This window comes from Primulina tabacum, chromosome 7, assembly GCF_025594145.1.
Source record: "Primulina tabacum isolate GXHZ01 chromosome 7, ASM2559414v2, whole genome shotgun sequence".
In the NCBI taxonomy this organism is placed as follows: domain Eukaryota; kingdom Viridiplantae; phylum Streptophyta; class Magnoliopsida; order Lamiales; family Gesneriaceae; genus Primulina; species Primulina tabacum.
Genome location: NC_134556.1, coordinates 41,516,807 through 41,537,773, shown reverse-complemented (window position 1 = coordinate 41,537,773; position 20,967 = coordinate 41,516,807). Strand labels below are relative to the sequence as shown.

Below are 20,967 nucleotides of genomic sequence, written 5' to 3'. Positions count from 1 at the left end.
GCTTCGAGTGAATGTGGGTTTCCACTGGATTCACAATATCACAGCCAAAACCCTTTCATTCAAGAAAATAAATAAACCCCAATCCAGGCTCCGTTTGCAATCCTACCGTCTTCAACAATGGCCAGCAAGAAGGATGCGGACCCGAATTTGGGTTTCCTAACCCGCAGAGATACGGAGGTTAAGTTGCCTCGACCGACCAGAGTCAAGAACAAGACTCCTGCTCCTATCCAAATCACGGCGGAGCAGATCCTCCGAGAATCCCGTGAGAGACAGGAAGCAGAAATCCGCCCACCCAAGCAGAAAATTACCGACACCGCCGAGCTAGGCGATTACCGCCTCCGCAAACGCAAGGAATTCGAGGACTTAATCCGAAGAGTTCGGTGGAATAAAAGCGTGTGGGTGAAATATGCAAAGTGGGAAGAGTCCCAGAAGGATTTCACTCGCGCTAGGTCCGTTTGGGAACGGGCGCTGGAGGTGGATTACAGGGATCATACATTGTGGTTGAAGTATGCTGATTTCGAGATGAAGAATAAGTTTATAAATCATGCGAGGAATGTTTGGGATCGTGCTACTTTGTTGTTGCCTAGAGTGGATCAATTGTGGTACAAGTACATTCACATGGAGGAGATGCTAGGCAATGTGGCTGGTGCAAGGCAGATTTTTGAGCGGTGGATGGAGTGGATGCCTGATCAACAGGGCTGGCTCTCGTACATTAAGTTTGAATTGAGATATAATGAGGCCGACAGGGCAAGAACGATATTCGAAAGGTTTGTTAAATGTCATCCGAAAGTAAGTTCTTGGATACGTTTCGCAAAGTTCGAAATGAAAAGTGGGGATGTTTCTCGCTCTAGGAATTGTTACGAGAGGGCTGTGGATAAGTTGGCCGATGATGAGGAGGCGGAGGAGTTGTTTGTGGCGTTTGCAGAATTCGAGGAGAAGTGTAAAGAAACTGAGAGAGCAAGGTGTATATACAAGTATGCCTTGGACCATATCCCTAAGGGTCGAGCGGAGGAGCTTTACAAAAAATTTGTGGCTTTTGAGAAGCAGTATGGTGATAGGGAAGGAATTGAGGATGCCATTGTCGGCAAGAGGAGATTTCAGTATGAGGACGAGGTTAGGAAAAACCCACTTAATTATGACGCATGGTTTGATTATATAAGGTTGGAAGAGAGTGTTGGAGATAAAAACAGGATTGAGGACATATATGAGAGGGCCATTGCAAACATTCCACCTGCACAAGAGAAGCGGTATTGGCAAAGATACATCTACTTGTGGTAACGCTTGCTTCTGAATTGTTTTTATATAAAAGGCTTCACCTCAGAGTTATTGTTGGATGTTAAAATCAACTAGGCTGACTGGTTGCATTTGTTTTGTGTAGGATTAATTATGTATTATACGAAGAGCTTGATGCCCAGAATGTGGATCGAACCAGAGACGTGTACAAGTCAGTTACCAAATTTGGTCTTTTAAGATGATTCTAATGTGGTTTATTGGTTCTGCTGTCATTATATTTATATCTTATCTGTAAATTTTCTACGTGAATTATAGAGGGTTTCTCCCTTGTGTTGTGAAGAATTTTTCTAACCACAATTTAAGGTATTAGGATTTTGTGTTTGGATTATTGAATGTGGAAAGTCTCAGTAGTAGGTGAAAAGTGAAAAATGAAAAATGAAACTATGCATCTTGATGTTAGAATGATAACATGGCCAAATAATCTGTAACTCCTTTGCTGTTGGTGCATCTAGATGACGTCCATTCACTTGATGCAATGCATAATTTGCTTCTGATGGCATAGTTGAGTTTGAGCCCAGGATTTTGCTTATTTAACTGTGCGCATCCAGGCAGTCGCTTATTTCTGAGAATTGTGGAACTTATTAAAAGAATCGAAAGTTCCCGACTCTCGAAATTACAACACTAGGCTCAAAGGTCAATAATTTCCTATTCGGGGTTGCTTATTCCCAAGAATTGTGGAACTCATTAAACTTTATGAAAAAGACTTAAAAATTCTCCTGTATCTCAAAACTACAGAACTATGCTCAAACGCGAAGAATTTCGTATTCTTTTCTCTGTTCGCTGTGTATGGGTGGAGGATGTGGCCAGGAAATTGCTTTGCCTGATGAAAATTAATGTGAAAGTAGTGTCAAAGACTCTAAGCTCAATAATTATTTTAGACTTTGTAAGTCAGGTTGATAGTCAACTTTGGCAGCTCAAAATTTAATTGAGAGGTATTAGAACAAAGATTTTATGCTCCCATTCCATGCTTGCTTTTGAAATTTTCCCTTGCATACTCGATATTCATACTTGATATCGTATTCATGTGGAATGATTATCCATCAAACACGTTCCTGATCGACAATGAAATGAAACAGCTTGTGTCTCAAGATAATTCCTCACGACAAATTTTCATTTGCGAAGATTTGGTTAATGGCTGCACAGTTTGAAATACGTCAGTTAGATATTGATCGGGCACGTCGAATCTTGGGGTCAGCGATTGGTAGGGCTCCCAAAGATAAGGTATGATGGAACTGATTTTTACTGTGATATACAATCTCTTTTTCTTGTTTTGGGCCACGTAGATTTTTTGGTTACTGGTTCTCCCTTGGTTTGTACTCTAAATATCTCTATTTAATAAACAGATATTTAAGAAGTACATTGAAATGGAGCTGCAACTTGGTAACATTGAACGCTGTCGAAAATTGTATGAGAAGTATTTGGAATGGTCACCTGAGAATTGTTATGCCTGGAGCAAGTTTGCTGAGTTGGAAAGGTCCTTAGCTGAAACTGAACGAGCTAGAGCTCTTTTTGAGCTCGCAATTGACCAGCCTGCACTAGATATGCCAGAAGTGTTGTGGAAGGTACTTGGATAATTAAGTCCCATTACCCACTGTTCGCTTTCTGTTCTTCAATTCATTTTGCTGAATGACTTCAAATTTGTTGCACTAAATATTTATGGGAATAAACTTGCTTCTACATTCTCCCTGCTACTGTGTTTACCTGTTTATGTCCATGATATGGCCTCATTTTTGTCTCTTCATCTATAGCTTTATTATAATATATTTGAAGTATTAATTTCTTAGGGTGTCGTTCTTTTATTTATTCATCGATAGGCATACATTGACTTTGAAATATCAGAGTCTGAATATGAAAGAACTAGAGCCCTTTATGAGAGGCTTTTGAACCGCACAAAACACTTGAAGGTGTGGATTAGTTATGCTAAGTTTGAGGCATCTGCTATGGAGGACTTGCAGAACTCAGATGATGATGAACAAAAGAGAAAATGCCTTCAGCATGCTCGAGGTAAGAATATTACATTTTCTGCTACTCGTGTCTTTCATTAATGTGTGTGAAACTAAAACTCACATTTTTCTTTTGCTCATCAGCTGTTTTTGAAAGAGCACTTGGCTATTTTAGAACTTCTGCTCCTGAATTGAAAGAGGAAAGGGCGATGCTTTTGGAGGAGTGGTTGAACATGGAAAGCAGTTTTGGTGAGCTTGGCAATGTTGATTTGGTCCGTGTCAAGCTTCCAAAGAAACTCAAAAAGAGGAGGCATATAGAAACCGAGGATGGTCCGGGAGGGTATGCAATTGGCCTTCTCTCTTTCATTTTCTTCTCCATTTTGTTGCATTCCGCACGCTGTACATATTCTTTCGTCTCTGCCACTTTCGATATTTGAATTTGTGGACCTTGCAAATATACACAGTCGGCATAGTTAGTTTTGGCTATCGTCGTCCTTTTCAAATCTTCTACCCCTGCTTTGGCAAATTTTCTACCCCTGCTTTGGCAATTTTCTACTACCTCTTGGTTGGTTCTACCGAATCATCATATGTTTCAGAATTGTTATCTACGTTAAACGTTGTTGCAACTTGCTGTACTTGTTTTAAAACATTAACAAGCGACGGATTTTTCTTAATTCTAGAGTCGACAAGTTGAAGAGGTGTTTGAATTTGGTTCCATCACCACAAAATATTTGTTACTCGCTGACCTCACCCAGCTGATTGAATTTTCTTTTTGCTGGCAATCGACGCTAATACTATTATCACTTTCAGGTATGAGGAGTATATCGACTACCTTTTCCCTGAAGAAACACAGACAACAAATCTCAAGATTTTGGAAGCAGCATACAAATGGAAGAAGCAAAAGACTGTTTCTGACGATGATTGATTTGGCAACACCTGGCTCATTTCCATTTTAATGAATGCATGTGTTGGATTTTTTCTGTCTATGAACGTCGATTCCTCGTATCTGCGATTTTGCCTCGTCATTTACAGGCTGTTGTGTTTGGTAACTTTTAAGATAGAAATTCAAGTGTCGTCGATGTATGTTGCGGCAACGGACTTTCTTGGATTTGTTGTACAGATAGATCATACATGGATTGTACTGTTTTAAATTTAGGTTTGTCCACTAGCACTTCAATCTTGTGTTACATAGTTACGTGGGGTGAATCTGAAGTTTCGAAACACTTCATTGTATGTGTTGTATTTTGGTCTACATGGAGTCATTAGTTTATATTTTTTATTATTGCTCATCAAATATCAAATACAAGTATTCAAAAATGAGTTCAATTTAGTTTTTAATATATTTTAATGAGACGTTAACATAAAATTAAAATAAAAACAAACAACATATCTAAAATAAAAAAAAAAATCAAATTATAAATATATTCATTTTTCCGTACTTTTTTCTTCAAATTAATTTTTAAATCTCCACACTATTTGATATTATGAACAAGAAGTGATAATTGTAAATCATAAAAAAACAATGAGGATATATATATAATTTTTAAAGTAAATAAATATAAATATAAATTTGATGCAAACCTAAAGAGATATGTATAATTTTCAAAGTTAGTTGAGTTTTTTTTTTTTTTTTTTAATCGTCATGAGAAATATATATAATTAATTATATTATAAAACAATCCTGGTATTTGTGTTTTAGGATTGAACATATTTTTCGAAGTTGTTATAAGTAAATATACTTAGCACTAATATATATTTTTTATATATTACATGAAGAGAGAATCCTTTGAAAAAATTAATTTTTTTTGTTAATTTGAAGTAAATTCATTTGTTTATATAATCTATATATGAATTATGTTATCTCCAATTTCACTGTTAACTCTTCAAAATTCATCTTATTATAATTAATTGTTAATTTTAAATTTTATATAAGAAATAATTTTAAATATAATGAATTGTTTACCGATAATAATAAGGTAAAGCTTCATACTAATAAATAGTTTAACTGATTATAAATTTGAAAAAAATTGTTTACTCGATTACTAATACGTTTTCACTTTATTAGTAAACTTTGAAAAATAAATGCATGCAATACAAAATAGAGTACAAATAAAATTTCCCGAATAAAATAATAATAATAATTTGATTGGACCATAGGCAGCATGTGGCGCTGGCGGGTGGGTTACACGAGGTAGACCCCACCAATCCTAACCAATCACCGGTTCTCCTGGTTGTCTTCGAGGATATCACGAGGTCAACATAGTTTCATGCATATTAATTTTTAGGATCATTTGTTTTTCAGATTAATCTCAAGAAAATCAATTACTTCTTGTGAAATTATTTCTCAAGACACATGTTTTATTTTAAATTACAAAATCTTTTAAAAATTTCGGAGAAGAAAATAAAACCAATCTCTATATATATTGCATCACATATTTATGTCAAATCCAATATATTTTAATATTTATCGTTGAATATATAAAATATTTATCTAATAGATTGAAAGAATTTCTGCGCAAAATATAAAGTTACGAAGAAACAAAAACACTTTGGAACAACAAAATAAATAAATTTATATCGTCCACACTACCCGCCACTCAAATCTTGGCATCTTCGTTATATAGTATCCAATATTTTGCAATTTGCTGGCGCATTTCTCTCTCTCTCTCTCTCTCTCTCTGCGTAGGAGCCAGCCGTTCATTCGGAAATTCGGAAGAAATTTACTCTGAAAGAGCTTAACTGCGGGAGAGAGAGAGAGAAAACAGAAAAGAAAATGGCGATGAATTGCAAAGTTTCATTCGGCGTGTTTGCGATGTTTTCTTTTGTTTTCGCATTCTTTTTGCCTGCTGTTCAGGGCCAGCAGCATTTGGCCCCTGCTCCTTCTCCAACAAGTGATGGTGGGTTTCCTTTTCGTCCAATTTTTTTTTTTTTTTTTTTGGTACGATCTTGGAGTTGGTGTTCTTGAACGTTATCCTATGGGAATAATTTTCTTTAAATTTTGCATCTTGTTGGGTTTTCTTGTATTAATATGATGTTATTTGAGAAATGCTGCACTGTTTTGTGACTCCGTTGCTTGTTTCCTGCTTAGTTGATCTTCAAACTGAAAGCGTTGGAGCGCAATTAAGATCTTGAATGCATCATTTATTTGGTTTTTTTCTCAATAAAGAAAACGGAGAATTTGATAAATATTCTTGAATAAAGAGGCATTTTGCCTGAATTTAATGCTCTGGAATCCACATTGATTATTTATATGTAAGTTGGATATTAATAATTTGTCTTTTTGTTTTTCGAAGTTACACTGGAATGACAAAAGTTTCAGAGAAATTTGGAATGATGCCATTCTGTAAAATCTAATGAACAAATGGGAATTCTTTGCAGGGATTGTGCTACACAAACATAATGATATGATTTGGTGGATAAACAAACATAACTACGGTCTTGAGACAGATTTGTAAAGCTAATAATCTGTAATGGCCAATATTTCACTTTATCATGAGGACGATGTAAGGAAATTTTAAAAAACTCGTTAGGAGGATATGCTTGTAAATATGATATTATTTGGTACCGTTTTCTGTGATATTTGACAGTGTAAAACGTTCTAGGAACATATGGAAGTTCATCATTTGTTATCAAATTCCGACTGAAAGGGCTCGGGATATCTTCCCTTGTGGACCCTCTGGTTTCTTGATCTATCCTGCAGATTATTAAGAGTTTAAGACCTTGAGTTTTTTATGTACGACGTTCACTTGTTCTATCAACACATTGAACGCCTTGGTTACGCTTTTATCTTGTATGCTGTACCAAAGATGGGCTGGCAAGGGAAGCCGTTGCCTTAAAATTTTCCCATAGGCTTATATAATTTTGTAAATTACATATGCAGAAAAATAGTCTCACCCTCCTATTTCTTTTCACTTTTTTGTTTCGTCCCCCTCTTCGTAACTCTTCTGGCTTAGCCATTGATGCTTGTTGCCTTTAAGTCACTTTATTTGTTGCTTAGTTTTTGGACTCTGTATCTCTAAACTTGAAGTTTTCTATTTTGCTTACAATGGAATATAAATACTTCGAGGCTTATTGTTAACTGTTTTGGACCTGTAACTTTGACTTCTCTCTTTAACTAAACATAGCTATTCTGCCTCTCTTATCTTGTATCGGAGAACCATAACATGCAGCAACTTCAGTTTGGACATGATCTCACATCTAAAATCAGTGCAACACGTTAAATTGCATTGACTAGAAGTTCGTCAAGTGTCACATATTACCACAATGGTCGAACTTAAAAAGCATGAACTTTTTGACAAAGATTTGCCTTGGTTATGTATGAATACTAATTTTTGAGGCATGTTCGAGCAGGGACGACGGTTGATCAGGGCATTGCTTGTTTCCTGATGCTGCTGGCATTGGTTCTAACATATCTCATCCACGCTTCTGATGCTTCATTGGTTGTCTGAACTCATTTGTCAGAGCTTTTTCGTTTTTCTATTTTATTTTTCGCGAATCTAAGATCGATACACTAGTGATGTAATATGAATCATGATGAACCTCAGAAACTTTATGAATGTCCCTTTATTGACGATGTAATGTTATCTTTTGTGGTTTTGATTCATCCTATGGCTCGATTGAACTGTCGGAAATTTGGTGAGCCTATCGAATGTGTTTTCGGTCAAATAGATATATATGTTTGCACACAATTTGCAACAAGTCAATGCGTTAAATTACACAAGGGAAGAAGTATCACCTCTTCTCTTAAATGCACTGTTATGGTTTAATTCCAATTAATCTTTATAAAATTAGCCTTAAATGCTTTCTATGTAAAACGTGCATGGAAATCGATCCTGAATCTCTTAATAAATCTGATTTGTAAATACTACCGAAGTGGGCCTTGTCATTCCTCTTTCTTCAGAAGGAACAGAAAAAGGGATAATTATCAGCCCCAAAAGGCTCGCAGATGGGCTCCGAGTAGACTTGGAATTTACCTCTATGTTAACAGTATTGCCAAACAATAAAAATGACATATTATCTAGCCCACAACTAGCTAGAGCACTTTTTTTTTCTTTTGCTTCATTCCTCTCGGATCAACATCTCAAAAAATTAGCGTATGCCGCTTATAGACAACACACACACGGTATTCATTACGGTGTGTTTGGTAACCAGGATTTGAGAGGATTTTATGGGATTTGGATTTCAAAATCCTATTTTTACTGTTTGGCAAGGTGATTCAAAAAAGAATTCGGATTTGTTTAGAATTTCATGGGATTTTCGTGAGTATATCCAAATCCCATCAAATTTGATAAGATTTGGTGGGATTTGGATTTTAAAAACAAACAATCACTTTTTTATCCAACACATCATTCTCATCAACACATTATTCTCATCAGTCAACTTTCTCCACCAAAAATTTCTAAATGGTTAGACTTTTTTTTCCTTTTAATTTTTTAGAAGTTGAAAGATTTCGTTTAAATTTTATAAGTTTCGTGTGTTATTTACTGATTAATATAATAAAAATTATAGTAATTACCAAAGCTTCTTTTTTCGTTTAATAATTAATTTCATGTTAAAGTTTGAAGTTGTTTGATGATTTTTTAATTATTATTTTATGTGCACTATGATTAATAAATAATAATTAATTTTTGAATTTACAAACACAAATAATAGAGAAGAATGATTAATTTCTAAACTTCTTTGGGTTATTTATGTTTATATGATTTCTAAGGGTAGCTTAGTAAAATTTTAAAATTACAAATTCGAATCTTTTTTTCTCCAAACAATAAATGAATTTGTAAATACTATTTTTAAATTTTAATCCAAACACTAAATGGAATTTCAAATACTTGAATTTCCAAATCCAATTCTAAATCCCATGAAATCCTCTCAAATCCTAAATGCCAAACACACTATCAGTAAAAGGCGAAAGAATAGTTCGCTATGTGTTTATCGCACGGCTGCCCCCATCACTTTTTTCATGGAAATTATTTAATGCCGTTCTGTCTCATACCATTACACTATTATATTCAAAATCCTTTTTCTTCTAAATTCAAATATATCCAATTTATACATATATGATGTCTTATATCCTAAATTCTCTCATTTATATATATATTTTAAAAAAAGAAAAGATTTTGGGATGATTGTCGCTGTGGACAGTTCCATTCAATGTACATAGAGAAGACAACTACGCAAAATAGGGGAGAGTGGAATATTTGGGACCGAAGGATCTAATTTCATTTGCTCCATCACTATTATGTCTGCTGTTGACACTGACCTTTCGGGTCCTACATTCTAAATCCCACATTTACGTCTGCCTCGTCTCATATTTATCAAGGGTTATCCAATAAATTAGGAAAAGTAACGATATTGCATATAAATATAATGGAATTTTAATGACATGAATAAAAGATATGAGAATAACATAAATTTTAGTATCGATTTAGGAAAATAGAATCCTTATCCAGAATTTTTTAAAAAAACATTGTCTCAGAATCTTTGATTATGCACTTTTCTTATCGAAAATTGTAGCTTTGTAAAAGAGAGGGCGATTTGGTGTCCTTTGACGTTTGTCTTTAGAGAGAAAGAAAGGGCAAGACTCGAACCATCCACGTCCTCTGTCCCATAATTAACTAACTTTTGTCAGACGATCGTGCCTCTTAAGTAAAAATAATAATCGGGGAATTTATTTATAAAAAAGGTCGAATAAATTGATTAATCTGGATAAGAAAAATATGATTCAAATTATACAAAATATCGTGTCACCTGAACAGCATAGGATGACACGAGGCAGCTGGCTTTTTTGGCAATCACATTCTTGTTTACAGAAAATACATTAAGACAAGCCTGATTAATACATTTCTTGGACCGTGTGTAAGAACATGAAAATGGTATAAGCTTAGGTTTTCTGAAAGCTTCGGTAAACCTTAGTTGTTTGTCCAATTCTATGTCATGTCTGAATTCTCACAGCTCATCCTAGGACCACAACCACCACTGTCCATTTGAATTCTTGAAATTTGAGCCCTAAACAAAAAAAATCTAGAGCCTTACGTAAAATACACCAACTCAACTCCATACGTTTTGATTTGGGAGTTCAATTTTTATCGCCGAATTTCGAATTTGAGATTATATCATATGTGTTACAGGTCATCGACAATCTACTTCCACTCTATTTTCGAATTGAGATATTTTAATCCCAGTTGAGGTCGAATTGAGATATTTCAATGTATCTCAATTCGACGAAAATAGAGTGGAAAACAGAGTGGAAGTAGATTGTCGATGACCTGATTCGACAACTCAGACCTTTGTCCTTTATCATCCTTTGTTTTCTCGGTAATGGTTTCCTTCCCGGTGGATGGACAAGTGGTTTCCTAATTATAGGACAGTGGAATTTTATGACTACTAAATTTAGGCAAGAGACTGACAAGCACACAATCATTTGTAACGGTGTTTGCTCCATGAGAATTTAAAGTAGTTCAACTTTTTAGTCAATTAATTTATGGGAATTCTTTTTTTCTACCACAGATCAATCGATTTAATTACGTCAATTAATCATATATTGAACGCGAAACATGAATAAAATACACGAAATAATTGATGAATTTTTGACATAATTTTATAATAAAGACAAATGTCTACATGCTCAAAAAAATATAACAAAGCTACTAAAATGTTCAAATCTATTAAAGAGGATATCAGCTCAACAAAAAATTTCACAAGAATATTGACCATATCAATAGAGAGACCGAATACTTAAATTATCTCAGCTAATAATCACAAAAGAGAGAATATTGTTGAAAGAGACTTTCCAGGTGTCCAAAATATGTATAGAAAAATGTACAAGTCACGTGATCAGAATTCACATCATAACACTACTTTGTACATTTTCTTTTCTTTTAAAATATACGTGAATTTTATAGTAATTTATCCATTGCCAATGCACAAATATCTTTGAATATATTATAGTAACAGTATATTAAAAAAAACATCATAATATTATTAGCACAAACACAATATTATAGTTATGATTCCACGCTAAATTTGTTAATTTAAATTTTTAAATTAACAAATTTAGCGTGGAAACATAACAAACTAAGTTTCAAAACTGCCAAAAAAAGCAGAGCTATATATTTCTAGTACCATTTTTATTTAGATAGTAAATTTAACTACACTCAGAGACGAGAGGATCCGACCCGAATGTATCCCCAAAATCTTGAAAGGAATCATCCGCTTGCCAACTGGGCCATAATCCGAAATCACGGCTCGACCCGATAAGCATCTGTCCGGAGCAGCAGTCAAAATTCGATCCGAAAATGTAACCCGTTTGATCGAACAAATCGGGTACGGGTACCGGGGTCTCGAACCCGCTGAACAGTTCGTCCTTGGGCGGAAAAATCGGCAAGTCCTCGTCATTATCTTTCACGGAAACTGAAGACGACTCGGCTTCCATATCGGCTTTGGGTTCAGCCTCGGCTTGGGAATAAGCGGTGGAGACGAAGCGGAGGACTGATTTAGGAGACCGGGCAGTGTTGGGCGATTCCTCGCCAGAGTTGTACCCTGAGCTTGTTTTGTTGTCAAGCACTGTTGGAGTGGAGAAGTTGGTGAGCGCATCAGGTCCACGCAGCTTGATTGCCGCGTGGTCGTACACCATGGCAGCTTCCTCTGCAGTATTGTAGGTGCCTAACCATAGGCGTACTCGCCGCAGGGGATCTCGAATCTCCGCCGCCCATTTCCCCCAAGGCCTCTGCCGCACACCGCGAAATTTCTTACCATTCCCCAACTTGGCTGCCGGCGTCTCATTTTTCCGTCCACCGCTCTTCTTCTGCTTCAGCGCAGCATCCTCCGACCGTTTGCTCTTCAGAACTTGGTTAGCTTTGACGTTTCCGTTCTTGCTTCCGCCATCTGTACAAGGCTGGATTCTCACCTCGTCGATGAATTTTCTAACTCTCTGGCGTTTGAGAGAGCAACCCTCTTCTTCATCACTAGAGGAGTCGGTAGCGTCCGCGTCAGTAACTAAAAATCTGACAGTCGTGGGGAAAGCGGCAGTTGCATATTCCGGCGCCCTGAGAGCTGTCGTTTGTTTTATATGCTCGATGTAGTTGATTCTAGCAGACAACATAGTCTTATCTATCTCTTTACGCACCATATTTCAATTTCCCAGTTTAAATTTTTTCCTCTTTCAGATTAGCATTGAAAAGGAAAAGGAATGAAAGCGTGAACAGTTTAAATAAAAAGGAGAGTGAGCGAAGAGATTATTTGGGAATAAAGAAAAAGATAGATATAAAAATAATCCCGGGGGGGCGAAAAAGTGAACCTCTTTCAAATATAGGTGGGGAGTAACTTTTCTTTGGAAACTTGGATTTTCTTCTCGGAAATTTATCCAAGAAAGTGCAGGAATATGAGTGAGTTTGGGGAGTGAGTGTGTGTGATTTCTTCTTCTAATAGTTTATTGTGAAACAGTATCACGAATTTTATCTGTAAGACGGGTCAACCCTACCGATATTCACAATAAAAAATAATATTTTAGCATAAAAACTTTTTCATGGATTACCCAAATGAGATATATGCATCACAAATACGACTTGTAAGACCGTCTCACACAGATTTTTGTCTTTCTTCTTGTATCTTTGTTTTTGTCTTTCTAGACAAAATATTGAAATTGTTTAGTTATGCTTAATCACACATTATCGATCAAAATCACTAAAACTCTTGCTGGAAGCAGAGGATAGTTTCTAGCGAGTCGCCGCATGCTGGAAGCAGAGTTCTTTTTACCATTTCCATGAATCAATTCTCTAGCACCCAAATAAGTTTCCTATTACATATTTACTCTGTCGATTAATATAAATTATTTGGTCACTGGCTTGAGATTCATTTGTTTCTCTACCTATATATGTTAATTTATCTCAAATTGTTTTTGCCAATAACGGACCAATACTGGGTGTTTCCGTACCAAAGTCTAATTAAATTTTGGTTAACTTGTAACTCATAAATTCTATTATTTTTGTTTGACAAAAACTTGTGTGAGATGGTCTCACGGTCATATTTTGTGAGACAGATCTCTTATTTGGGTTAATCCGTCTCACAAATAAAGATTCGTGAGACCGTCTCACAATAGACCTATTTTTTCTATTTTGAATATTGTTAATCCAGTTAGCATTTAGAAAATTCTATCATGCTTTGTTGGTAATATTATATGGATAATTCTAAATGCAAGTTTTGTCATGAACACATGTGGTTGACCATATGGCATCTTAGAACTTGTAGATTCCTATGACAAATATTTAAATTTGAAGGGAAAATTCCTACAAAACCCAACGAAATTGTATTAACAAACCCTAATAATTTTTTGTTGTATTTTAACAACTAATTAAACTATTTTTCATAATAATAATAAAAAACCAAGGTATCAAAATGCATGATTTTTGTAACTAAAATATCATTTACGGACGTTATTTAAAAATCAAGAACCTTTTATTACAAACTTGTTGGTTGAATAGTATACTAGGAATGAAAGTATATATTGGGCCTGGAGCTAACGAAATGTTTGGGCCTGGAGCCCCTGTTGATTTAGAAGTCAAGATTTTTTAAAACGATATTATTGTTTATCATAAGATAAAAATATTCTGAGAGCAAAACGTGCATTACAAAAAAAGTACATATACATTACTAGTAAGTAGGAAAAGCGACGCATTTAACCATATTATCAAGAAACAGACGATACTTATGCATGTGCAATTAAAAAACAAAAAGACCAAGATTCATGAATATCACGAGTCTGTTTTCTCTGCACAAATTTAACTAAAAAAAGTATATCTTTCGCCCATTCCAACCATTTCTTGACCTGGATCACGCCAAAATAATTCTCCAATCGAGAGATCTTCGTCCACCGAGATGGTGAACAGGTGGGGTGGAGGTTTATCCGTCTCAAAAACCCGGAGGTGGTGATGGAGGCAACCGCGGCGTATTTTCAGATATGGTTTCAGAGGACACCGGGTTCATAGGAACCATCTGTCGTAGATTTTCGATCATTTTGACTACTTCCACCATTTTGGGCCTCTGATCCGGCATTCTCACCACGCAGGCCATGGCTATTTGCAACATCTCAACTAAATCTTCTTCGATATTTGGATACCTCAGCAATTCCACATCGAACACTTCTGCAGTCCATTCTTCTCGAACGACCGAGTGCACCCATCGAACCAACTGAACCATCTCATCACCATTAGTCGTGTGGACAGGAGGTTTCCCCGTTAGTAACTCAAGTAGCATCACACCAAAGCTATACACATCGGATGGTTGTGTTGCTTTTCGGGTGTCTGTAACTTCCGGCGCACGATAGCCAGCTGCACGAGCAAGTGTTGGAGCTAATGAAGCGGCTATCGCTGACAGGCCAAGATCTGACACACATCCGTATTTTTGAGGATTTAGAAATATGTTCGATGATTTGACGTTTCCATGAACTAGCTTGCCCCCGTTTTCTCTATGGATACGAGCAATGCCCCTCGACGCACCAATGGCTATCTTTAGTCGAGTTTCCCAATCTAGAGGGCTCCGGTCTTCTCCTTGTTTTCCTGCATTTTTGGATGAAAATCACACAGTGCCGCAATTGTAGTAATTGATCGACAAGCTTATGCTAACTTTTTAGCATATGAATGTTAGATTTTAAAGTTGAAGAAACATAGTGAAGAGCATGCAACACAACATATATATAATTTACGTGGTTCATATATGAAGGCCTAAATCCACCATGTCTGGATAAAAATGGCAGCAAATCGTTCCTAATAACAAAATCACATTAAAAAAATATCCCAATCTTTCCAAAATATGTTTCGAACTAGTTAAAACCATACAATCGCACTTGAAAAAGGAAATTCCTACTATTAAAACATATGAACCATGCAGGACAAACAAAATCGAGCATCAAAACCATGAAAATCAGATTAAAAGTCGTACCATGTAACATTGAAGCTACACTTCCCTGACTATAATAATCATAGACCATGAGTTTCTCATCTTTGGAGAAATAGTAAGCCCTCAACTCAGTCACATTTTCATGCTTGATGCTTCCGATAACCTCCATCTGTTGCTCGAATTCCCTCTTTCCGACATATATATCTTTCAACCTCTTCACTACCACCATTGTCGCGTCCTCTAATATCGCCTTATATGCCGTCCCAAAAGTACCTTTCCCCAAAACTTCAGCAGAAGCCCTCAACAAATCTTCCAAATCAAATGCAAAGTTGCATCCCTCAAAGAAAGCCATCTTATTGCTGGTTTCTCGGTTACGGGAAATTGCCTTTTCAGGAGACATATCCCCTTTTTCTAATTTTCCACGGAAACCATATTCCACATATTTTTTCCTGAGTAAGCAAACAAGTAACACAAAACCAAAAGCAAGAATCCCGAGAACAGAACCAGCTATAACAATTCCAAGCAAAGCCCTCTCACTTAATTTCCCACCATTTTTAAATTTTGGATTTTGATCACGAGGAGGCAGAACAAGAGGGGGACTAGTAACATTATACTCCAATAAAGACTCGTTATTACCGAAAAATGAGGATTTCGGGAACCTATGAAGTGATTCAGGCACACTACCAACAAGATTATTCTGTGACAAATTCAGCAACTGCAAATTCGGCAAATGCAGCTGAGGAATCTCACCAGAAAGTGAGTTGTAAGCAAGATTCAACGCAGTAAGCTGGTTCAAACTCGAAAGTGAACTAGGAATACTCCCATTAAACCCATTGTTCGACAAGTCTACAAAAGTTAAGTTCCTCCAAACAGAGAAATCCAGAGGCAAGGGACCTGAGAAATTATTGTACTGCAGATAAAGAAAACTCAGGTTTTTGAGGTTACCAAAATCCATGGGGAAAGACCCATTAATGCCATTGGATCTGAGACTCAAGATCTGCAAAGCGGATAAGCGGCTCAAAGTATTATTTGGAATTGGACCTTGAAACCCAACCCCTGGTAATCTTACCGATATCACTCGAGTCCCATCTTCACTGCAAGTGATTCCGGTCCAGTTCTTGCACACTGGAAGCTCTTCATTCCAGTTCAAGAAATGGAAATGCGGCATCTTGTTTACAAATTCAAGCAAAGCACGCTTGTCACTATGAATTACTGCTCTAGAAGAACTGAATCCGACCAGTGAAAACAAGAACATAACTCCCACGAGAAACGTCTGGTTCCCCATTTACTTTTTTTGGCTCTTTCTTGGCTCCAATAAATTTTTAAACTGTTTTTCAAAATAAAGAACCCATCTTTTCGTAGTTTGAATTGGTACTAGGACCTGAAACAAAAGCTGGGAGACAACTATTTATGTCTGTGTGCGCCGGAGGAAAAAAAAGTGGTACCTTGAAAAAGTTGAGCAAGATTCTGGAAATGGATTTAGGAATTGGTTAAAAGGTGAGATTTTAAAGCAGAATTTAGAGTGAGAAGCAGAAGCGGAAGCAGAAGCAGAGCAGTTTTATTTTTTGTTCTTTGTGCTTTTGGTATTGGTTTGAGTGGCAACAGCCCTTGAACCGGAAATAACTACTATTTGTCTGATGAAGAAGAGCTTGAAGCTAATATGACACTTGCTAATTTTGCATTCAGCGTGACTAATAAATTCCAACATCTCAACCAGTTAGCTTTGTGGTCTTTTCCATGGCTTTTTAGGATCAAATTTCTTAAATAATTAAACGCATAATGACTACTTCCAAGATTTGACAAGAATCAAACCTACATACAACTTTCAAAAGCAAATTTCCCAAAAAAAGTGTTCGAATTTAACCACTGTCTGAGAGCATCTCCAACTCATCTCTATTTTAGAGAAAATCTCCAAAATAGAGTATGGGTTGGTGCTCCAACCCAACTCCAAACATAATATCCATTTTGGAGATTGCAATAGTGATCCTCCATTTTTGGAGGATCATTATTCATATAGAGATTCCACCAAATTACTGAAATGCCATCATAACAATTGCAAAATAATCCTTTTGTATTTTTATGTATTTGTTTTGGTCCATTTTATAATTTTATATTTTAAATTATTTAATTAATTAATTTTAATGTTAAATAATTTTTATATTTAGTTAATTTATTTTAATTGTTTTATTATTTTCATGAATTAATTATAAGTATATTGTTTATAATAATCATGAAATGAAAATAATAAACAAGATAATGATCACAAAAATTAATAACATAATTTATTATAAACACTTATTGTCTATTTAATTTATTTAACTTGATAAACATGCGATTTTTTTAGATGATAAACAGTAGATAATACGAAATGACATCACCAACAATTTAAAAAACACAAACAACAATAAAGTTAAACGTCGATTTTTTATTGTATTATGTTTATCGAATTAATTGAGTTCGGTTATATAATACATAATGTAATTATATAATTATATGTGTGTGTTTTTGAAAATGAAAAAAAAAGAAATGGAGTATGTTGTAATATTTTTAGAGGATGTGGGTTGGAGAAAGTTTTTAAAAATAGAGATCACAGATCTCTATTTTAAAGGATAGAGGATGAAAAATAGAGGATATGGGTTGGAGACGACCTAAAAAAAATATATATATAATTGATTGAAAATGCTCAAAGCCAGTCTGTTTCCAATTAATTCTAACCAAACTATTATGTCAGACACCGATAAAAATTAAATTTCATTTAATTAGATACAAGTTGGATCTTCCCTCTAATTTATAAGTTCGCACTCAAAAACATCTTGTATATGATCCTGAGTTCAAATATCATGAATGATATTTTAAGACCTTAAACTATGCCTTTATTTAGATTCTCAAATTGTCAGCTTGATCTCAAGATTATTGTTTTAATCTTTAAACCCTTTTAAAACAATGTTGAGTGGATATTGCAAATTGGACAATGGAATGAAATAAATGGTTTTATATACCTCTCGCTCATTCATCATGTCAATGTGTTAATTGTCTCACATCGGTTGAATAAATAACCTGGAAGTTGTATATATGAGCTTGGACAATCCTCCCCCTTGAGCTAGCTTTTGGGATTGAGTTAGGTCCAAGTTCCAATCTTAACATGGTATCAGATCCCGGGTTCTACCGTTATGTGTTGGACTGTCTATAATTAGGCCACCCGTTCTGCCAATAATTGGGTCATTTGTAAACTTCACGCTCCAGATGTTCATTCATGGGCGTGAGAAGAGTGTGTTAATTGTCTCACATCGGTTGGATAAATAACCTGTGAGTTGTATATATTGGCTTGGAAAATCCTCCCCTTGAGCTAGCTTTTAGGGTTAAGTTAGGTCCAAATTTCAATCTTAACACAATGCATGTACCATCATTTCATTTCCAGGGATGGGAATGAAAAAAGAGCATTGATTATAATGGTGATGAACATAAAAGCCCCCATAGCAATCATGGCACACTCTACCTTAGTAAGAAAACATAGTAATTAAAGCCTTGGTGTTCGAAAAAGGTTTTATGTAAAACTCGAACTAAATCATGTTATATTGGTTTCATAAAATTTCAAATCAAACATAACCAAATCATGATTTTTTTTTAATCAAACCATTAATTTCTATTTGGATGGGTTTGGTTCGATTTATTTTTATCGAAAACTTGAATCAAACTAATTTTTCGATTTGCATGATTTTAAAATCAATTTAAACCGTTATTCATTGAAAATCCACTTATTAAATACCATTAATTAATCAATCCATTCCTACCAAATATACGAATGTTATCCTAAATATATATTATCATAAAAGATAAAATATGAAATTTCTTTTTATGATTGAATTTTTCAAGATATTACTAATCTGTGTGAAAAAAAAAGTTTATACATTTTAATACGAGTGAATAATTTTTCTTGTTAAAAGATTTTGGGACAAAAATCAATAAATATTGAAATGTGACTCAACAAAGGATTTTTTTTGTTTTGTTTTGTTTTTGGAGTCGGAGAGAAAATTTATTAAAATTGAATATCGAACTCGAAATTTGTCTAAAGAAATTTTTTTTTGAAATGCAATTTAGTAATTTAAATTTAAATATTTGTTGTACGAGATTATTGATTTATGTTTAAAAGTAATTTGCAAATAATGAGATAATATTGAGAGATAGTGATCCGACAAAGGCCGTGGGACCGAAAAATTTAATGATTTCACCATCACACTGTTTTGTCCTTTGTAGGGAAAGTTAAGTTACAAAATTCCAGTGGGGACCTGAAATATATAATATATTTTATCAATGTTACATTTTCAGACATTGTTATCAATTCCATGTTTTGGATGGTTCTTCGTTCTATTGCACAACACAAAACACACCAAGTTAAATAATCATTTACTAGCAATTGAGGATGTTAAGATTGACATTTGAACTTAATTCAACCACAAAAGCTAACTCAAGAGGAGAGGATTGTCCAAGCTAACACACCCCTCTCACGTCCAGGAATGAACATCTGGAGCGTGGAGTTTACAAATGACCCAATTATAGGCAGAACGGCCAACACATAACTGCAGAATCCGGGCTCTGATACCATGATAAGATTGACACTTGCACCTAACTCAACCTCAAAAGTTAACTCAAGAGGGGAGGATTGTCCAAGCCATATATACAACTTTCATGTTATTTATCCAATCGATGTGGGATAATTAACGGAGGATATTCTCAATACGAAAGAAGATTAAATTGCATGAAAATGAGAGAGAGATGTGTGCACAATTAAGCAAGCCAGAGAAGGAAAGAGGTGTTCCTAATTGCTACCACAAGAAAGCCACCTTTTAACTAATTAGAAGGTGGCCCATGTGCTTCGTTCGTATCTTCTTGGCTTGTAAGGCCATCAATTGAGCAACACTTCGTCGCCTGCTAATTTCTAAGTTTGTCTACGAACTCTATGCCTTTTTTTTTAAAAAAAAAATATTACTTGTTTTGTAAAAAATGGGGAATCCAGCCAAGCATTTGAGTCGTGGCAAATTGGCAACTCTCACAAAAAAAGGCTCCTTTTTATTTGCAATTATTCACTTGGTAGTTAGCATAGAAACCTAAGAGGAAGTTGTGGTTGGAACTTTGCGTTTTGTGCTCCATAACTAAGTTCTTTGTAACATCTTCTTTGTACACTTGTCGCGTCGATCCATTTGTTTTGCTTTATTGGGCATTCTTTATTTTTTTAGGTTGGAAATGAGGGGAGCTCTATCATGTAACGAACACAAGCCATGTGATGGTGTCTTGCAAGTGTCATTTGGATCAAACTACCCCATATTGACAAATTTGGTTTTTCTCTTTATTTGTTTTTGATTAGTCTATACCCAACGTTTTCGAAGATCAGGTTGGTTGATAGTTTTGCTGACAAGCAAATAGGGACGAAGTGTGGGGGCATACAAATTATCTCATTTGGTAGGCGTCGAAAATGTGAGAATAGGAGGAATTCACTAGATGGTCAGAGGGCCAACGTGCAAGAAAGTATAAAATTATTGTGGACATAATTTTGAATAATTTCTACCATAATATATATCACTAGAGTTGAATATTTTTTAAGAAAAAAATTGTGGTTTTAAGCAAACGAGTACAATATATAAGCATTTTCGCAAGAAAAATTGAAAGAATTGTTTATATTCACGTCACATGTATTATTTTTCTAATATTAACAAATATTTGGCATCATTAAATTCAAGAAGTCGCCATATGTGTGTTAAATGATCCAGGATTACAAACCCATAAATAAATACTAATTCAAAGTCATACCTAATCATGTATATTTTGTTTATCAATCATAGAA

At 35.2% G+C, this 20,967-nt stretch overlaps 3 protein-coding genes and 2 long non-coding RNA genes across 5 annotated transcripts; 2 read left to right on the top strand and 3 right to left on the bottom strand.

The window, feature by feature from the left end:
* Positions 1 to 4,515, top strand: LOC142552234 (uncharacterized). The gene is made up of 7 exons (XM_075661935.1): positions 1 to 1,274; positions 1,379 to 1,444; positions 2,370 to 2,514; positions 2,637 to 2,855; positions 3,108 to 3,297; positions 3,381 to 3,576; positions 4,047 to 4,515. Exons 1-7 carry the CDS (start codon positions 118 to 120, stop codon positions 4,159 to 4,161), a joined length of 2,088 nt encoding a protein of 695 aa, XP_075518050.1. The 5' UTR covers positions 1 to 117; the 3' UTR covers positions 4,162 to 4,515.
* A 1,308-nt stretch (positions 4,516 to 5,823) lies between these two features.
* Positions 5,824 to 7,858, top strand: LOC142552232 (uncharacterized). Its single transcript, XR_012821718.1, has 2 exons — positions 5,824 to 6,133; positions 7,587 to 7,858. It is a non-coding gene; the product is annotated as an uncharacterized LOC142552232 (long non-coding RNA).
* Positions 7,025 to 7,580, bottom strand: LOC142552233 (uncharacterized). Its single transcript, XR_012821719.1, has 2 exons — positions 7,326 to 7,580; positions 7,025 to 7,295 (listed from the first exon to the last, which is right to left on the bottom strand). It is a non-coding gene; the product is annotated as an uncharacterized LOC142552233 (long non-coding RNA).
* A 3,337-nt stretch (positions 7,859 to 11,195) lies between the features above and the next one.
* Positions 11,196 to 12,505, bottom strand: LOC142551042 (ethylene-responsive transcription factor CRF2-like). The gene has a single exon (XM_075660088.1). It carries the CDS (start codon positions 12,361 to 12,363, stop codon positions 11,380 to 11,382), a length of 984 nt encoding a protein of 327 aa, XP_075516203.1. The 5' UTR covers positions 12,364 to 12,505; the 3' UTR covers positions 11,196 to 11,379.
* A 1,632-nt stretch (positions 12,506 to 14,137) lies between these two features.
* LOC142552231 (putative inactive receptor kinase At4g23740) lies at positions 14,138 to 16,955 on the bottom strand. Its single transcript, XM_075661934.1, has 2 exons — positions 15,171 to 16,955; positions 14,138 to 14,788 (listed from the first exon to the last, which is right to left on the bottom strand). Exons 1-2 carry the CDS (start codon positions 16,411 to 16,413, stop codon positions 14,142 to 14,144), a joined length of 1,890 nt encoding a protein of 629 aa, XP_075518049.1. The 5' UTR covers positions 16,414 to 16,955; the 3' UTR covers positions 14,138 to 14,141.
* Between the last annotated feature and the right edge of the window lie 4,012 nt (positions 16,956 to 20,967).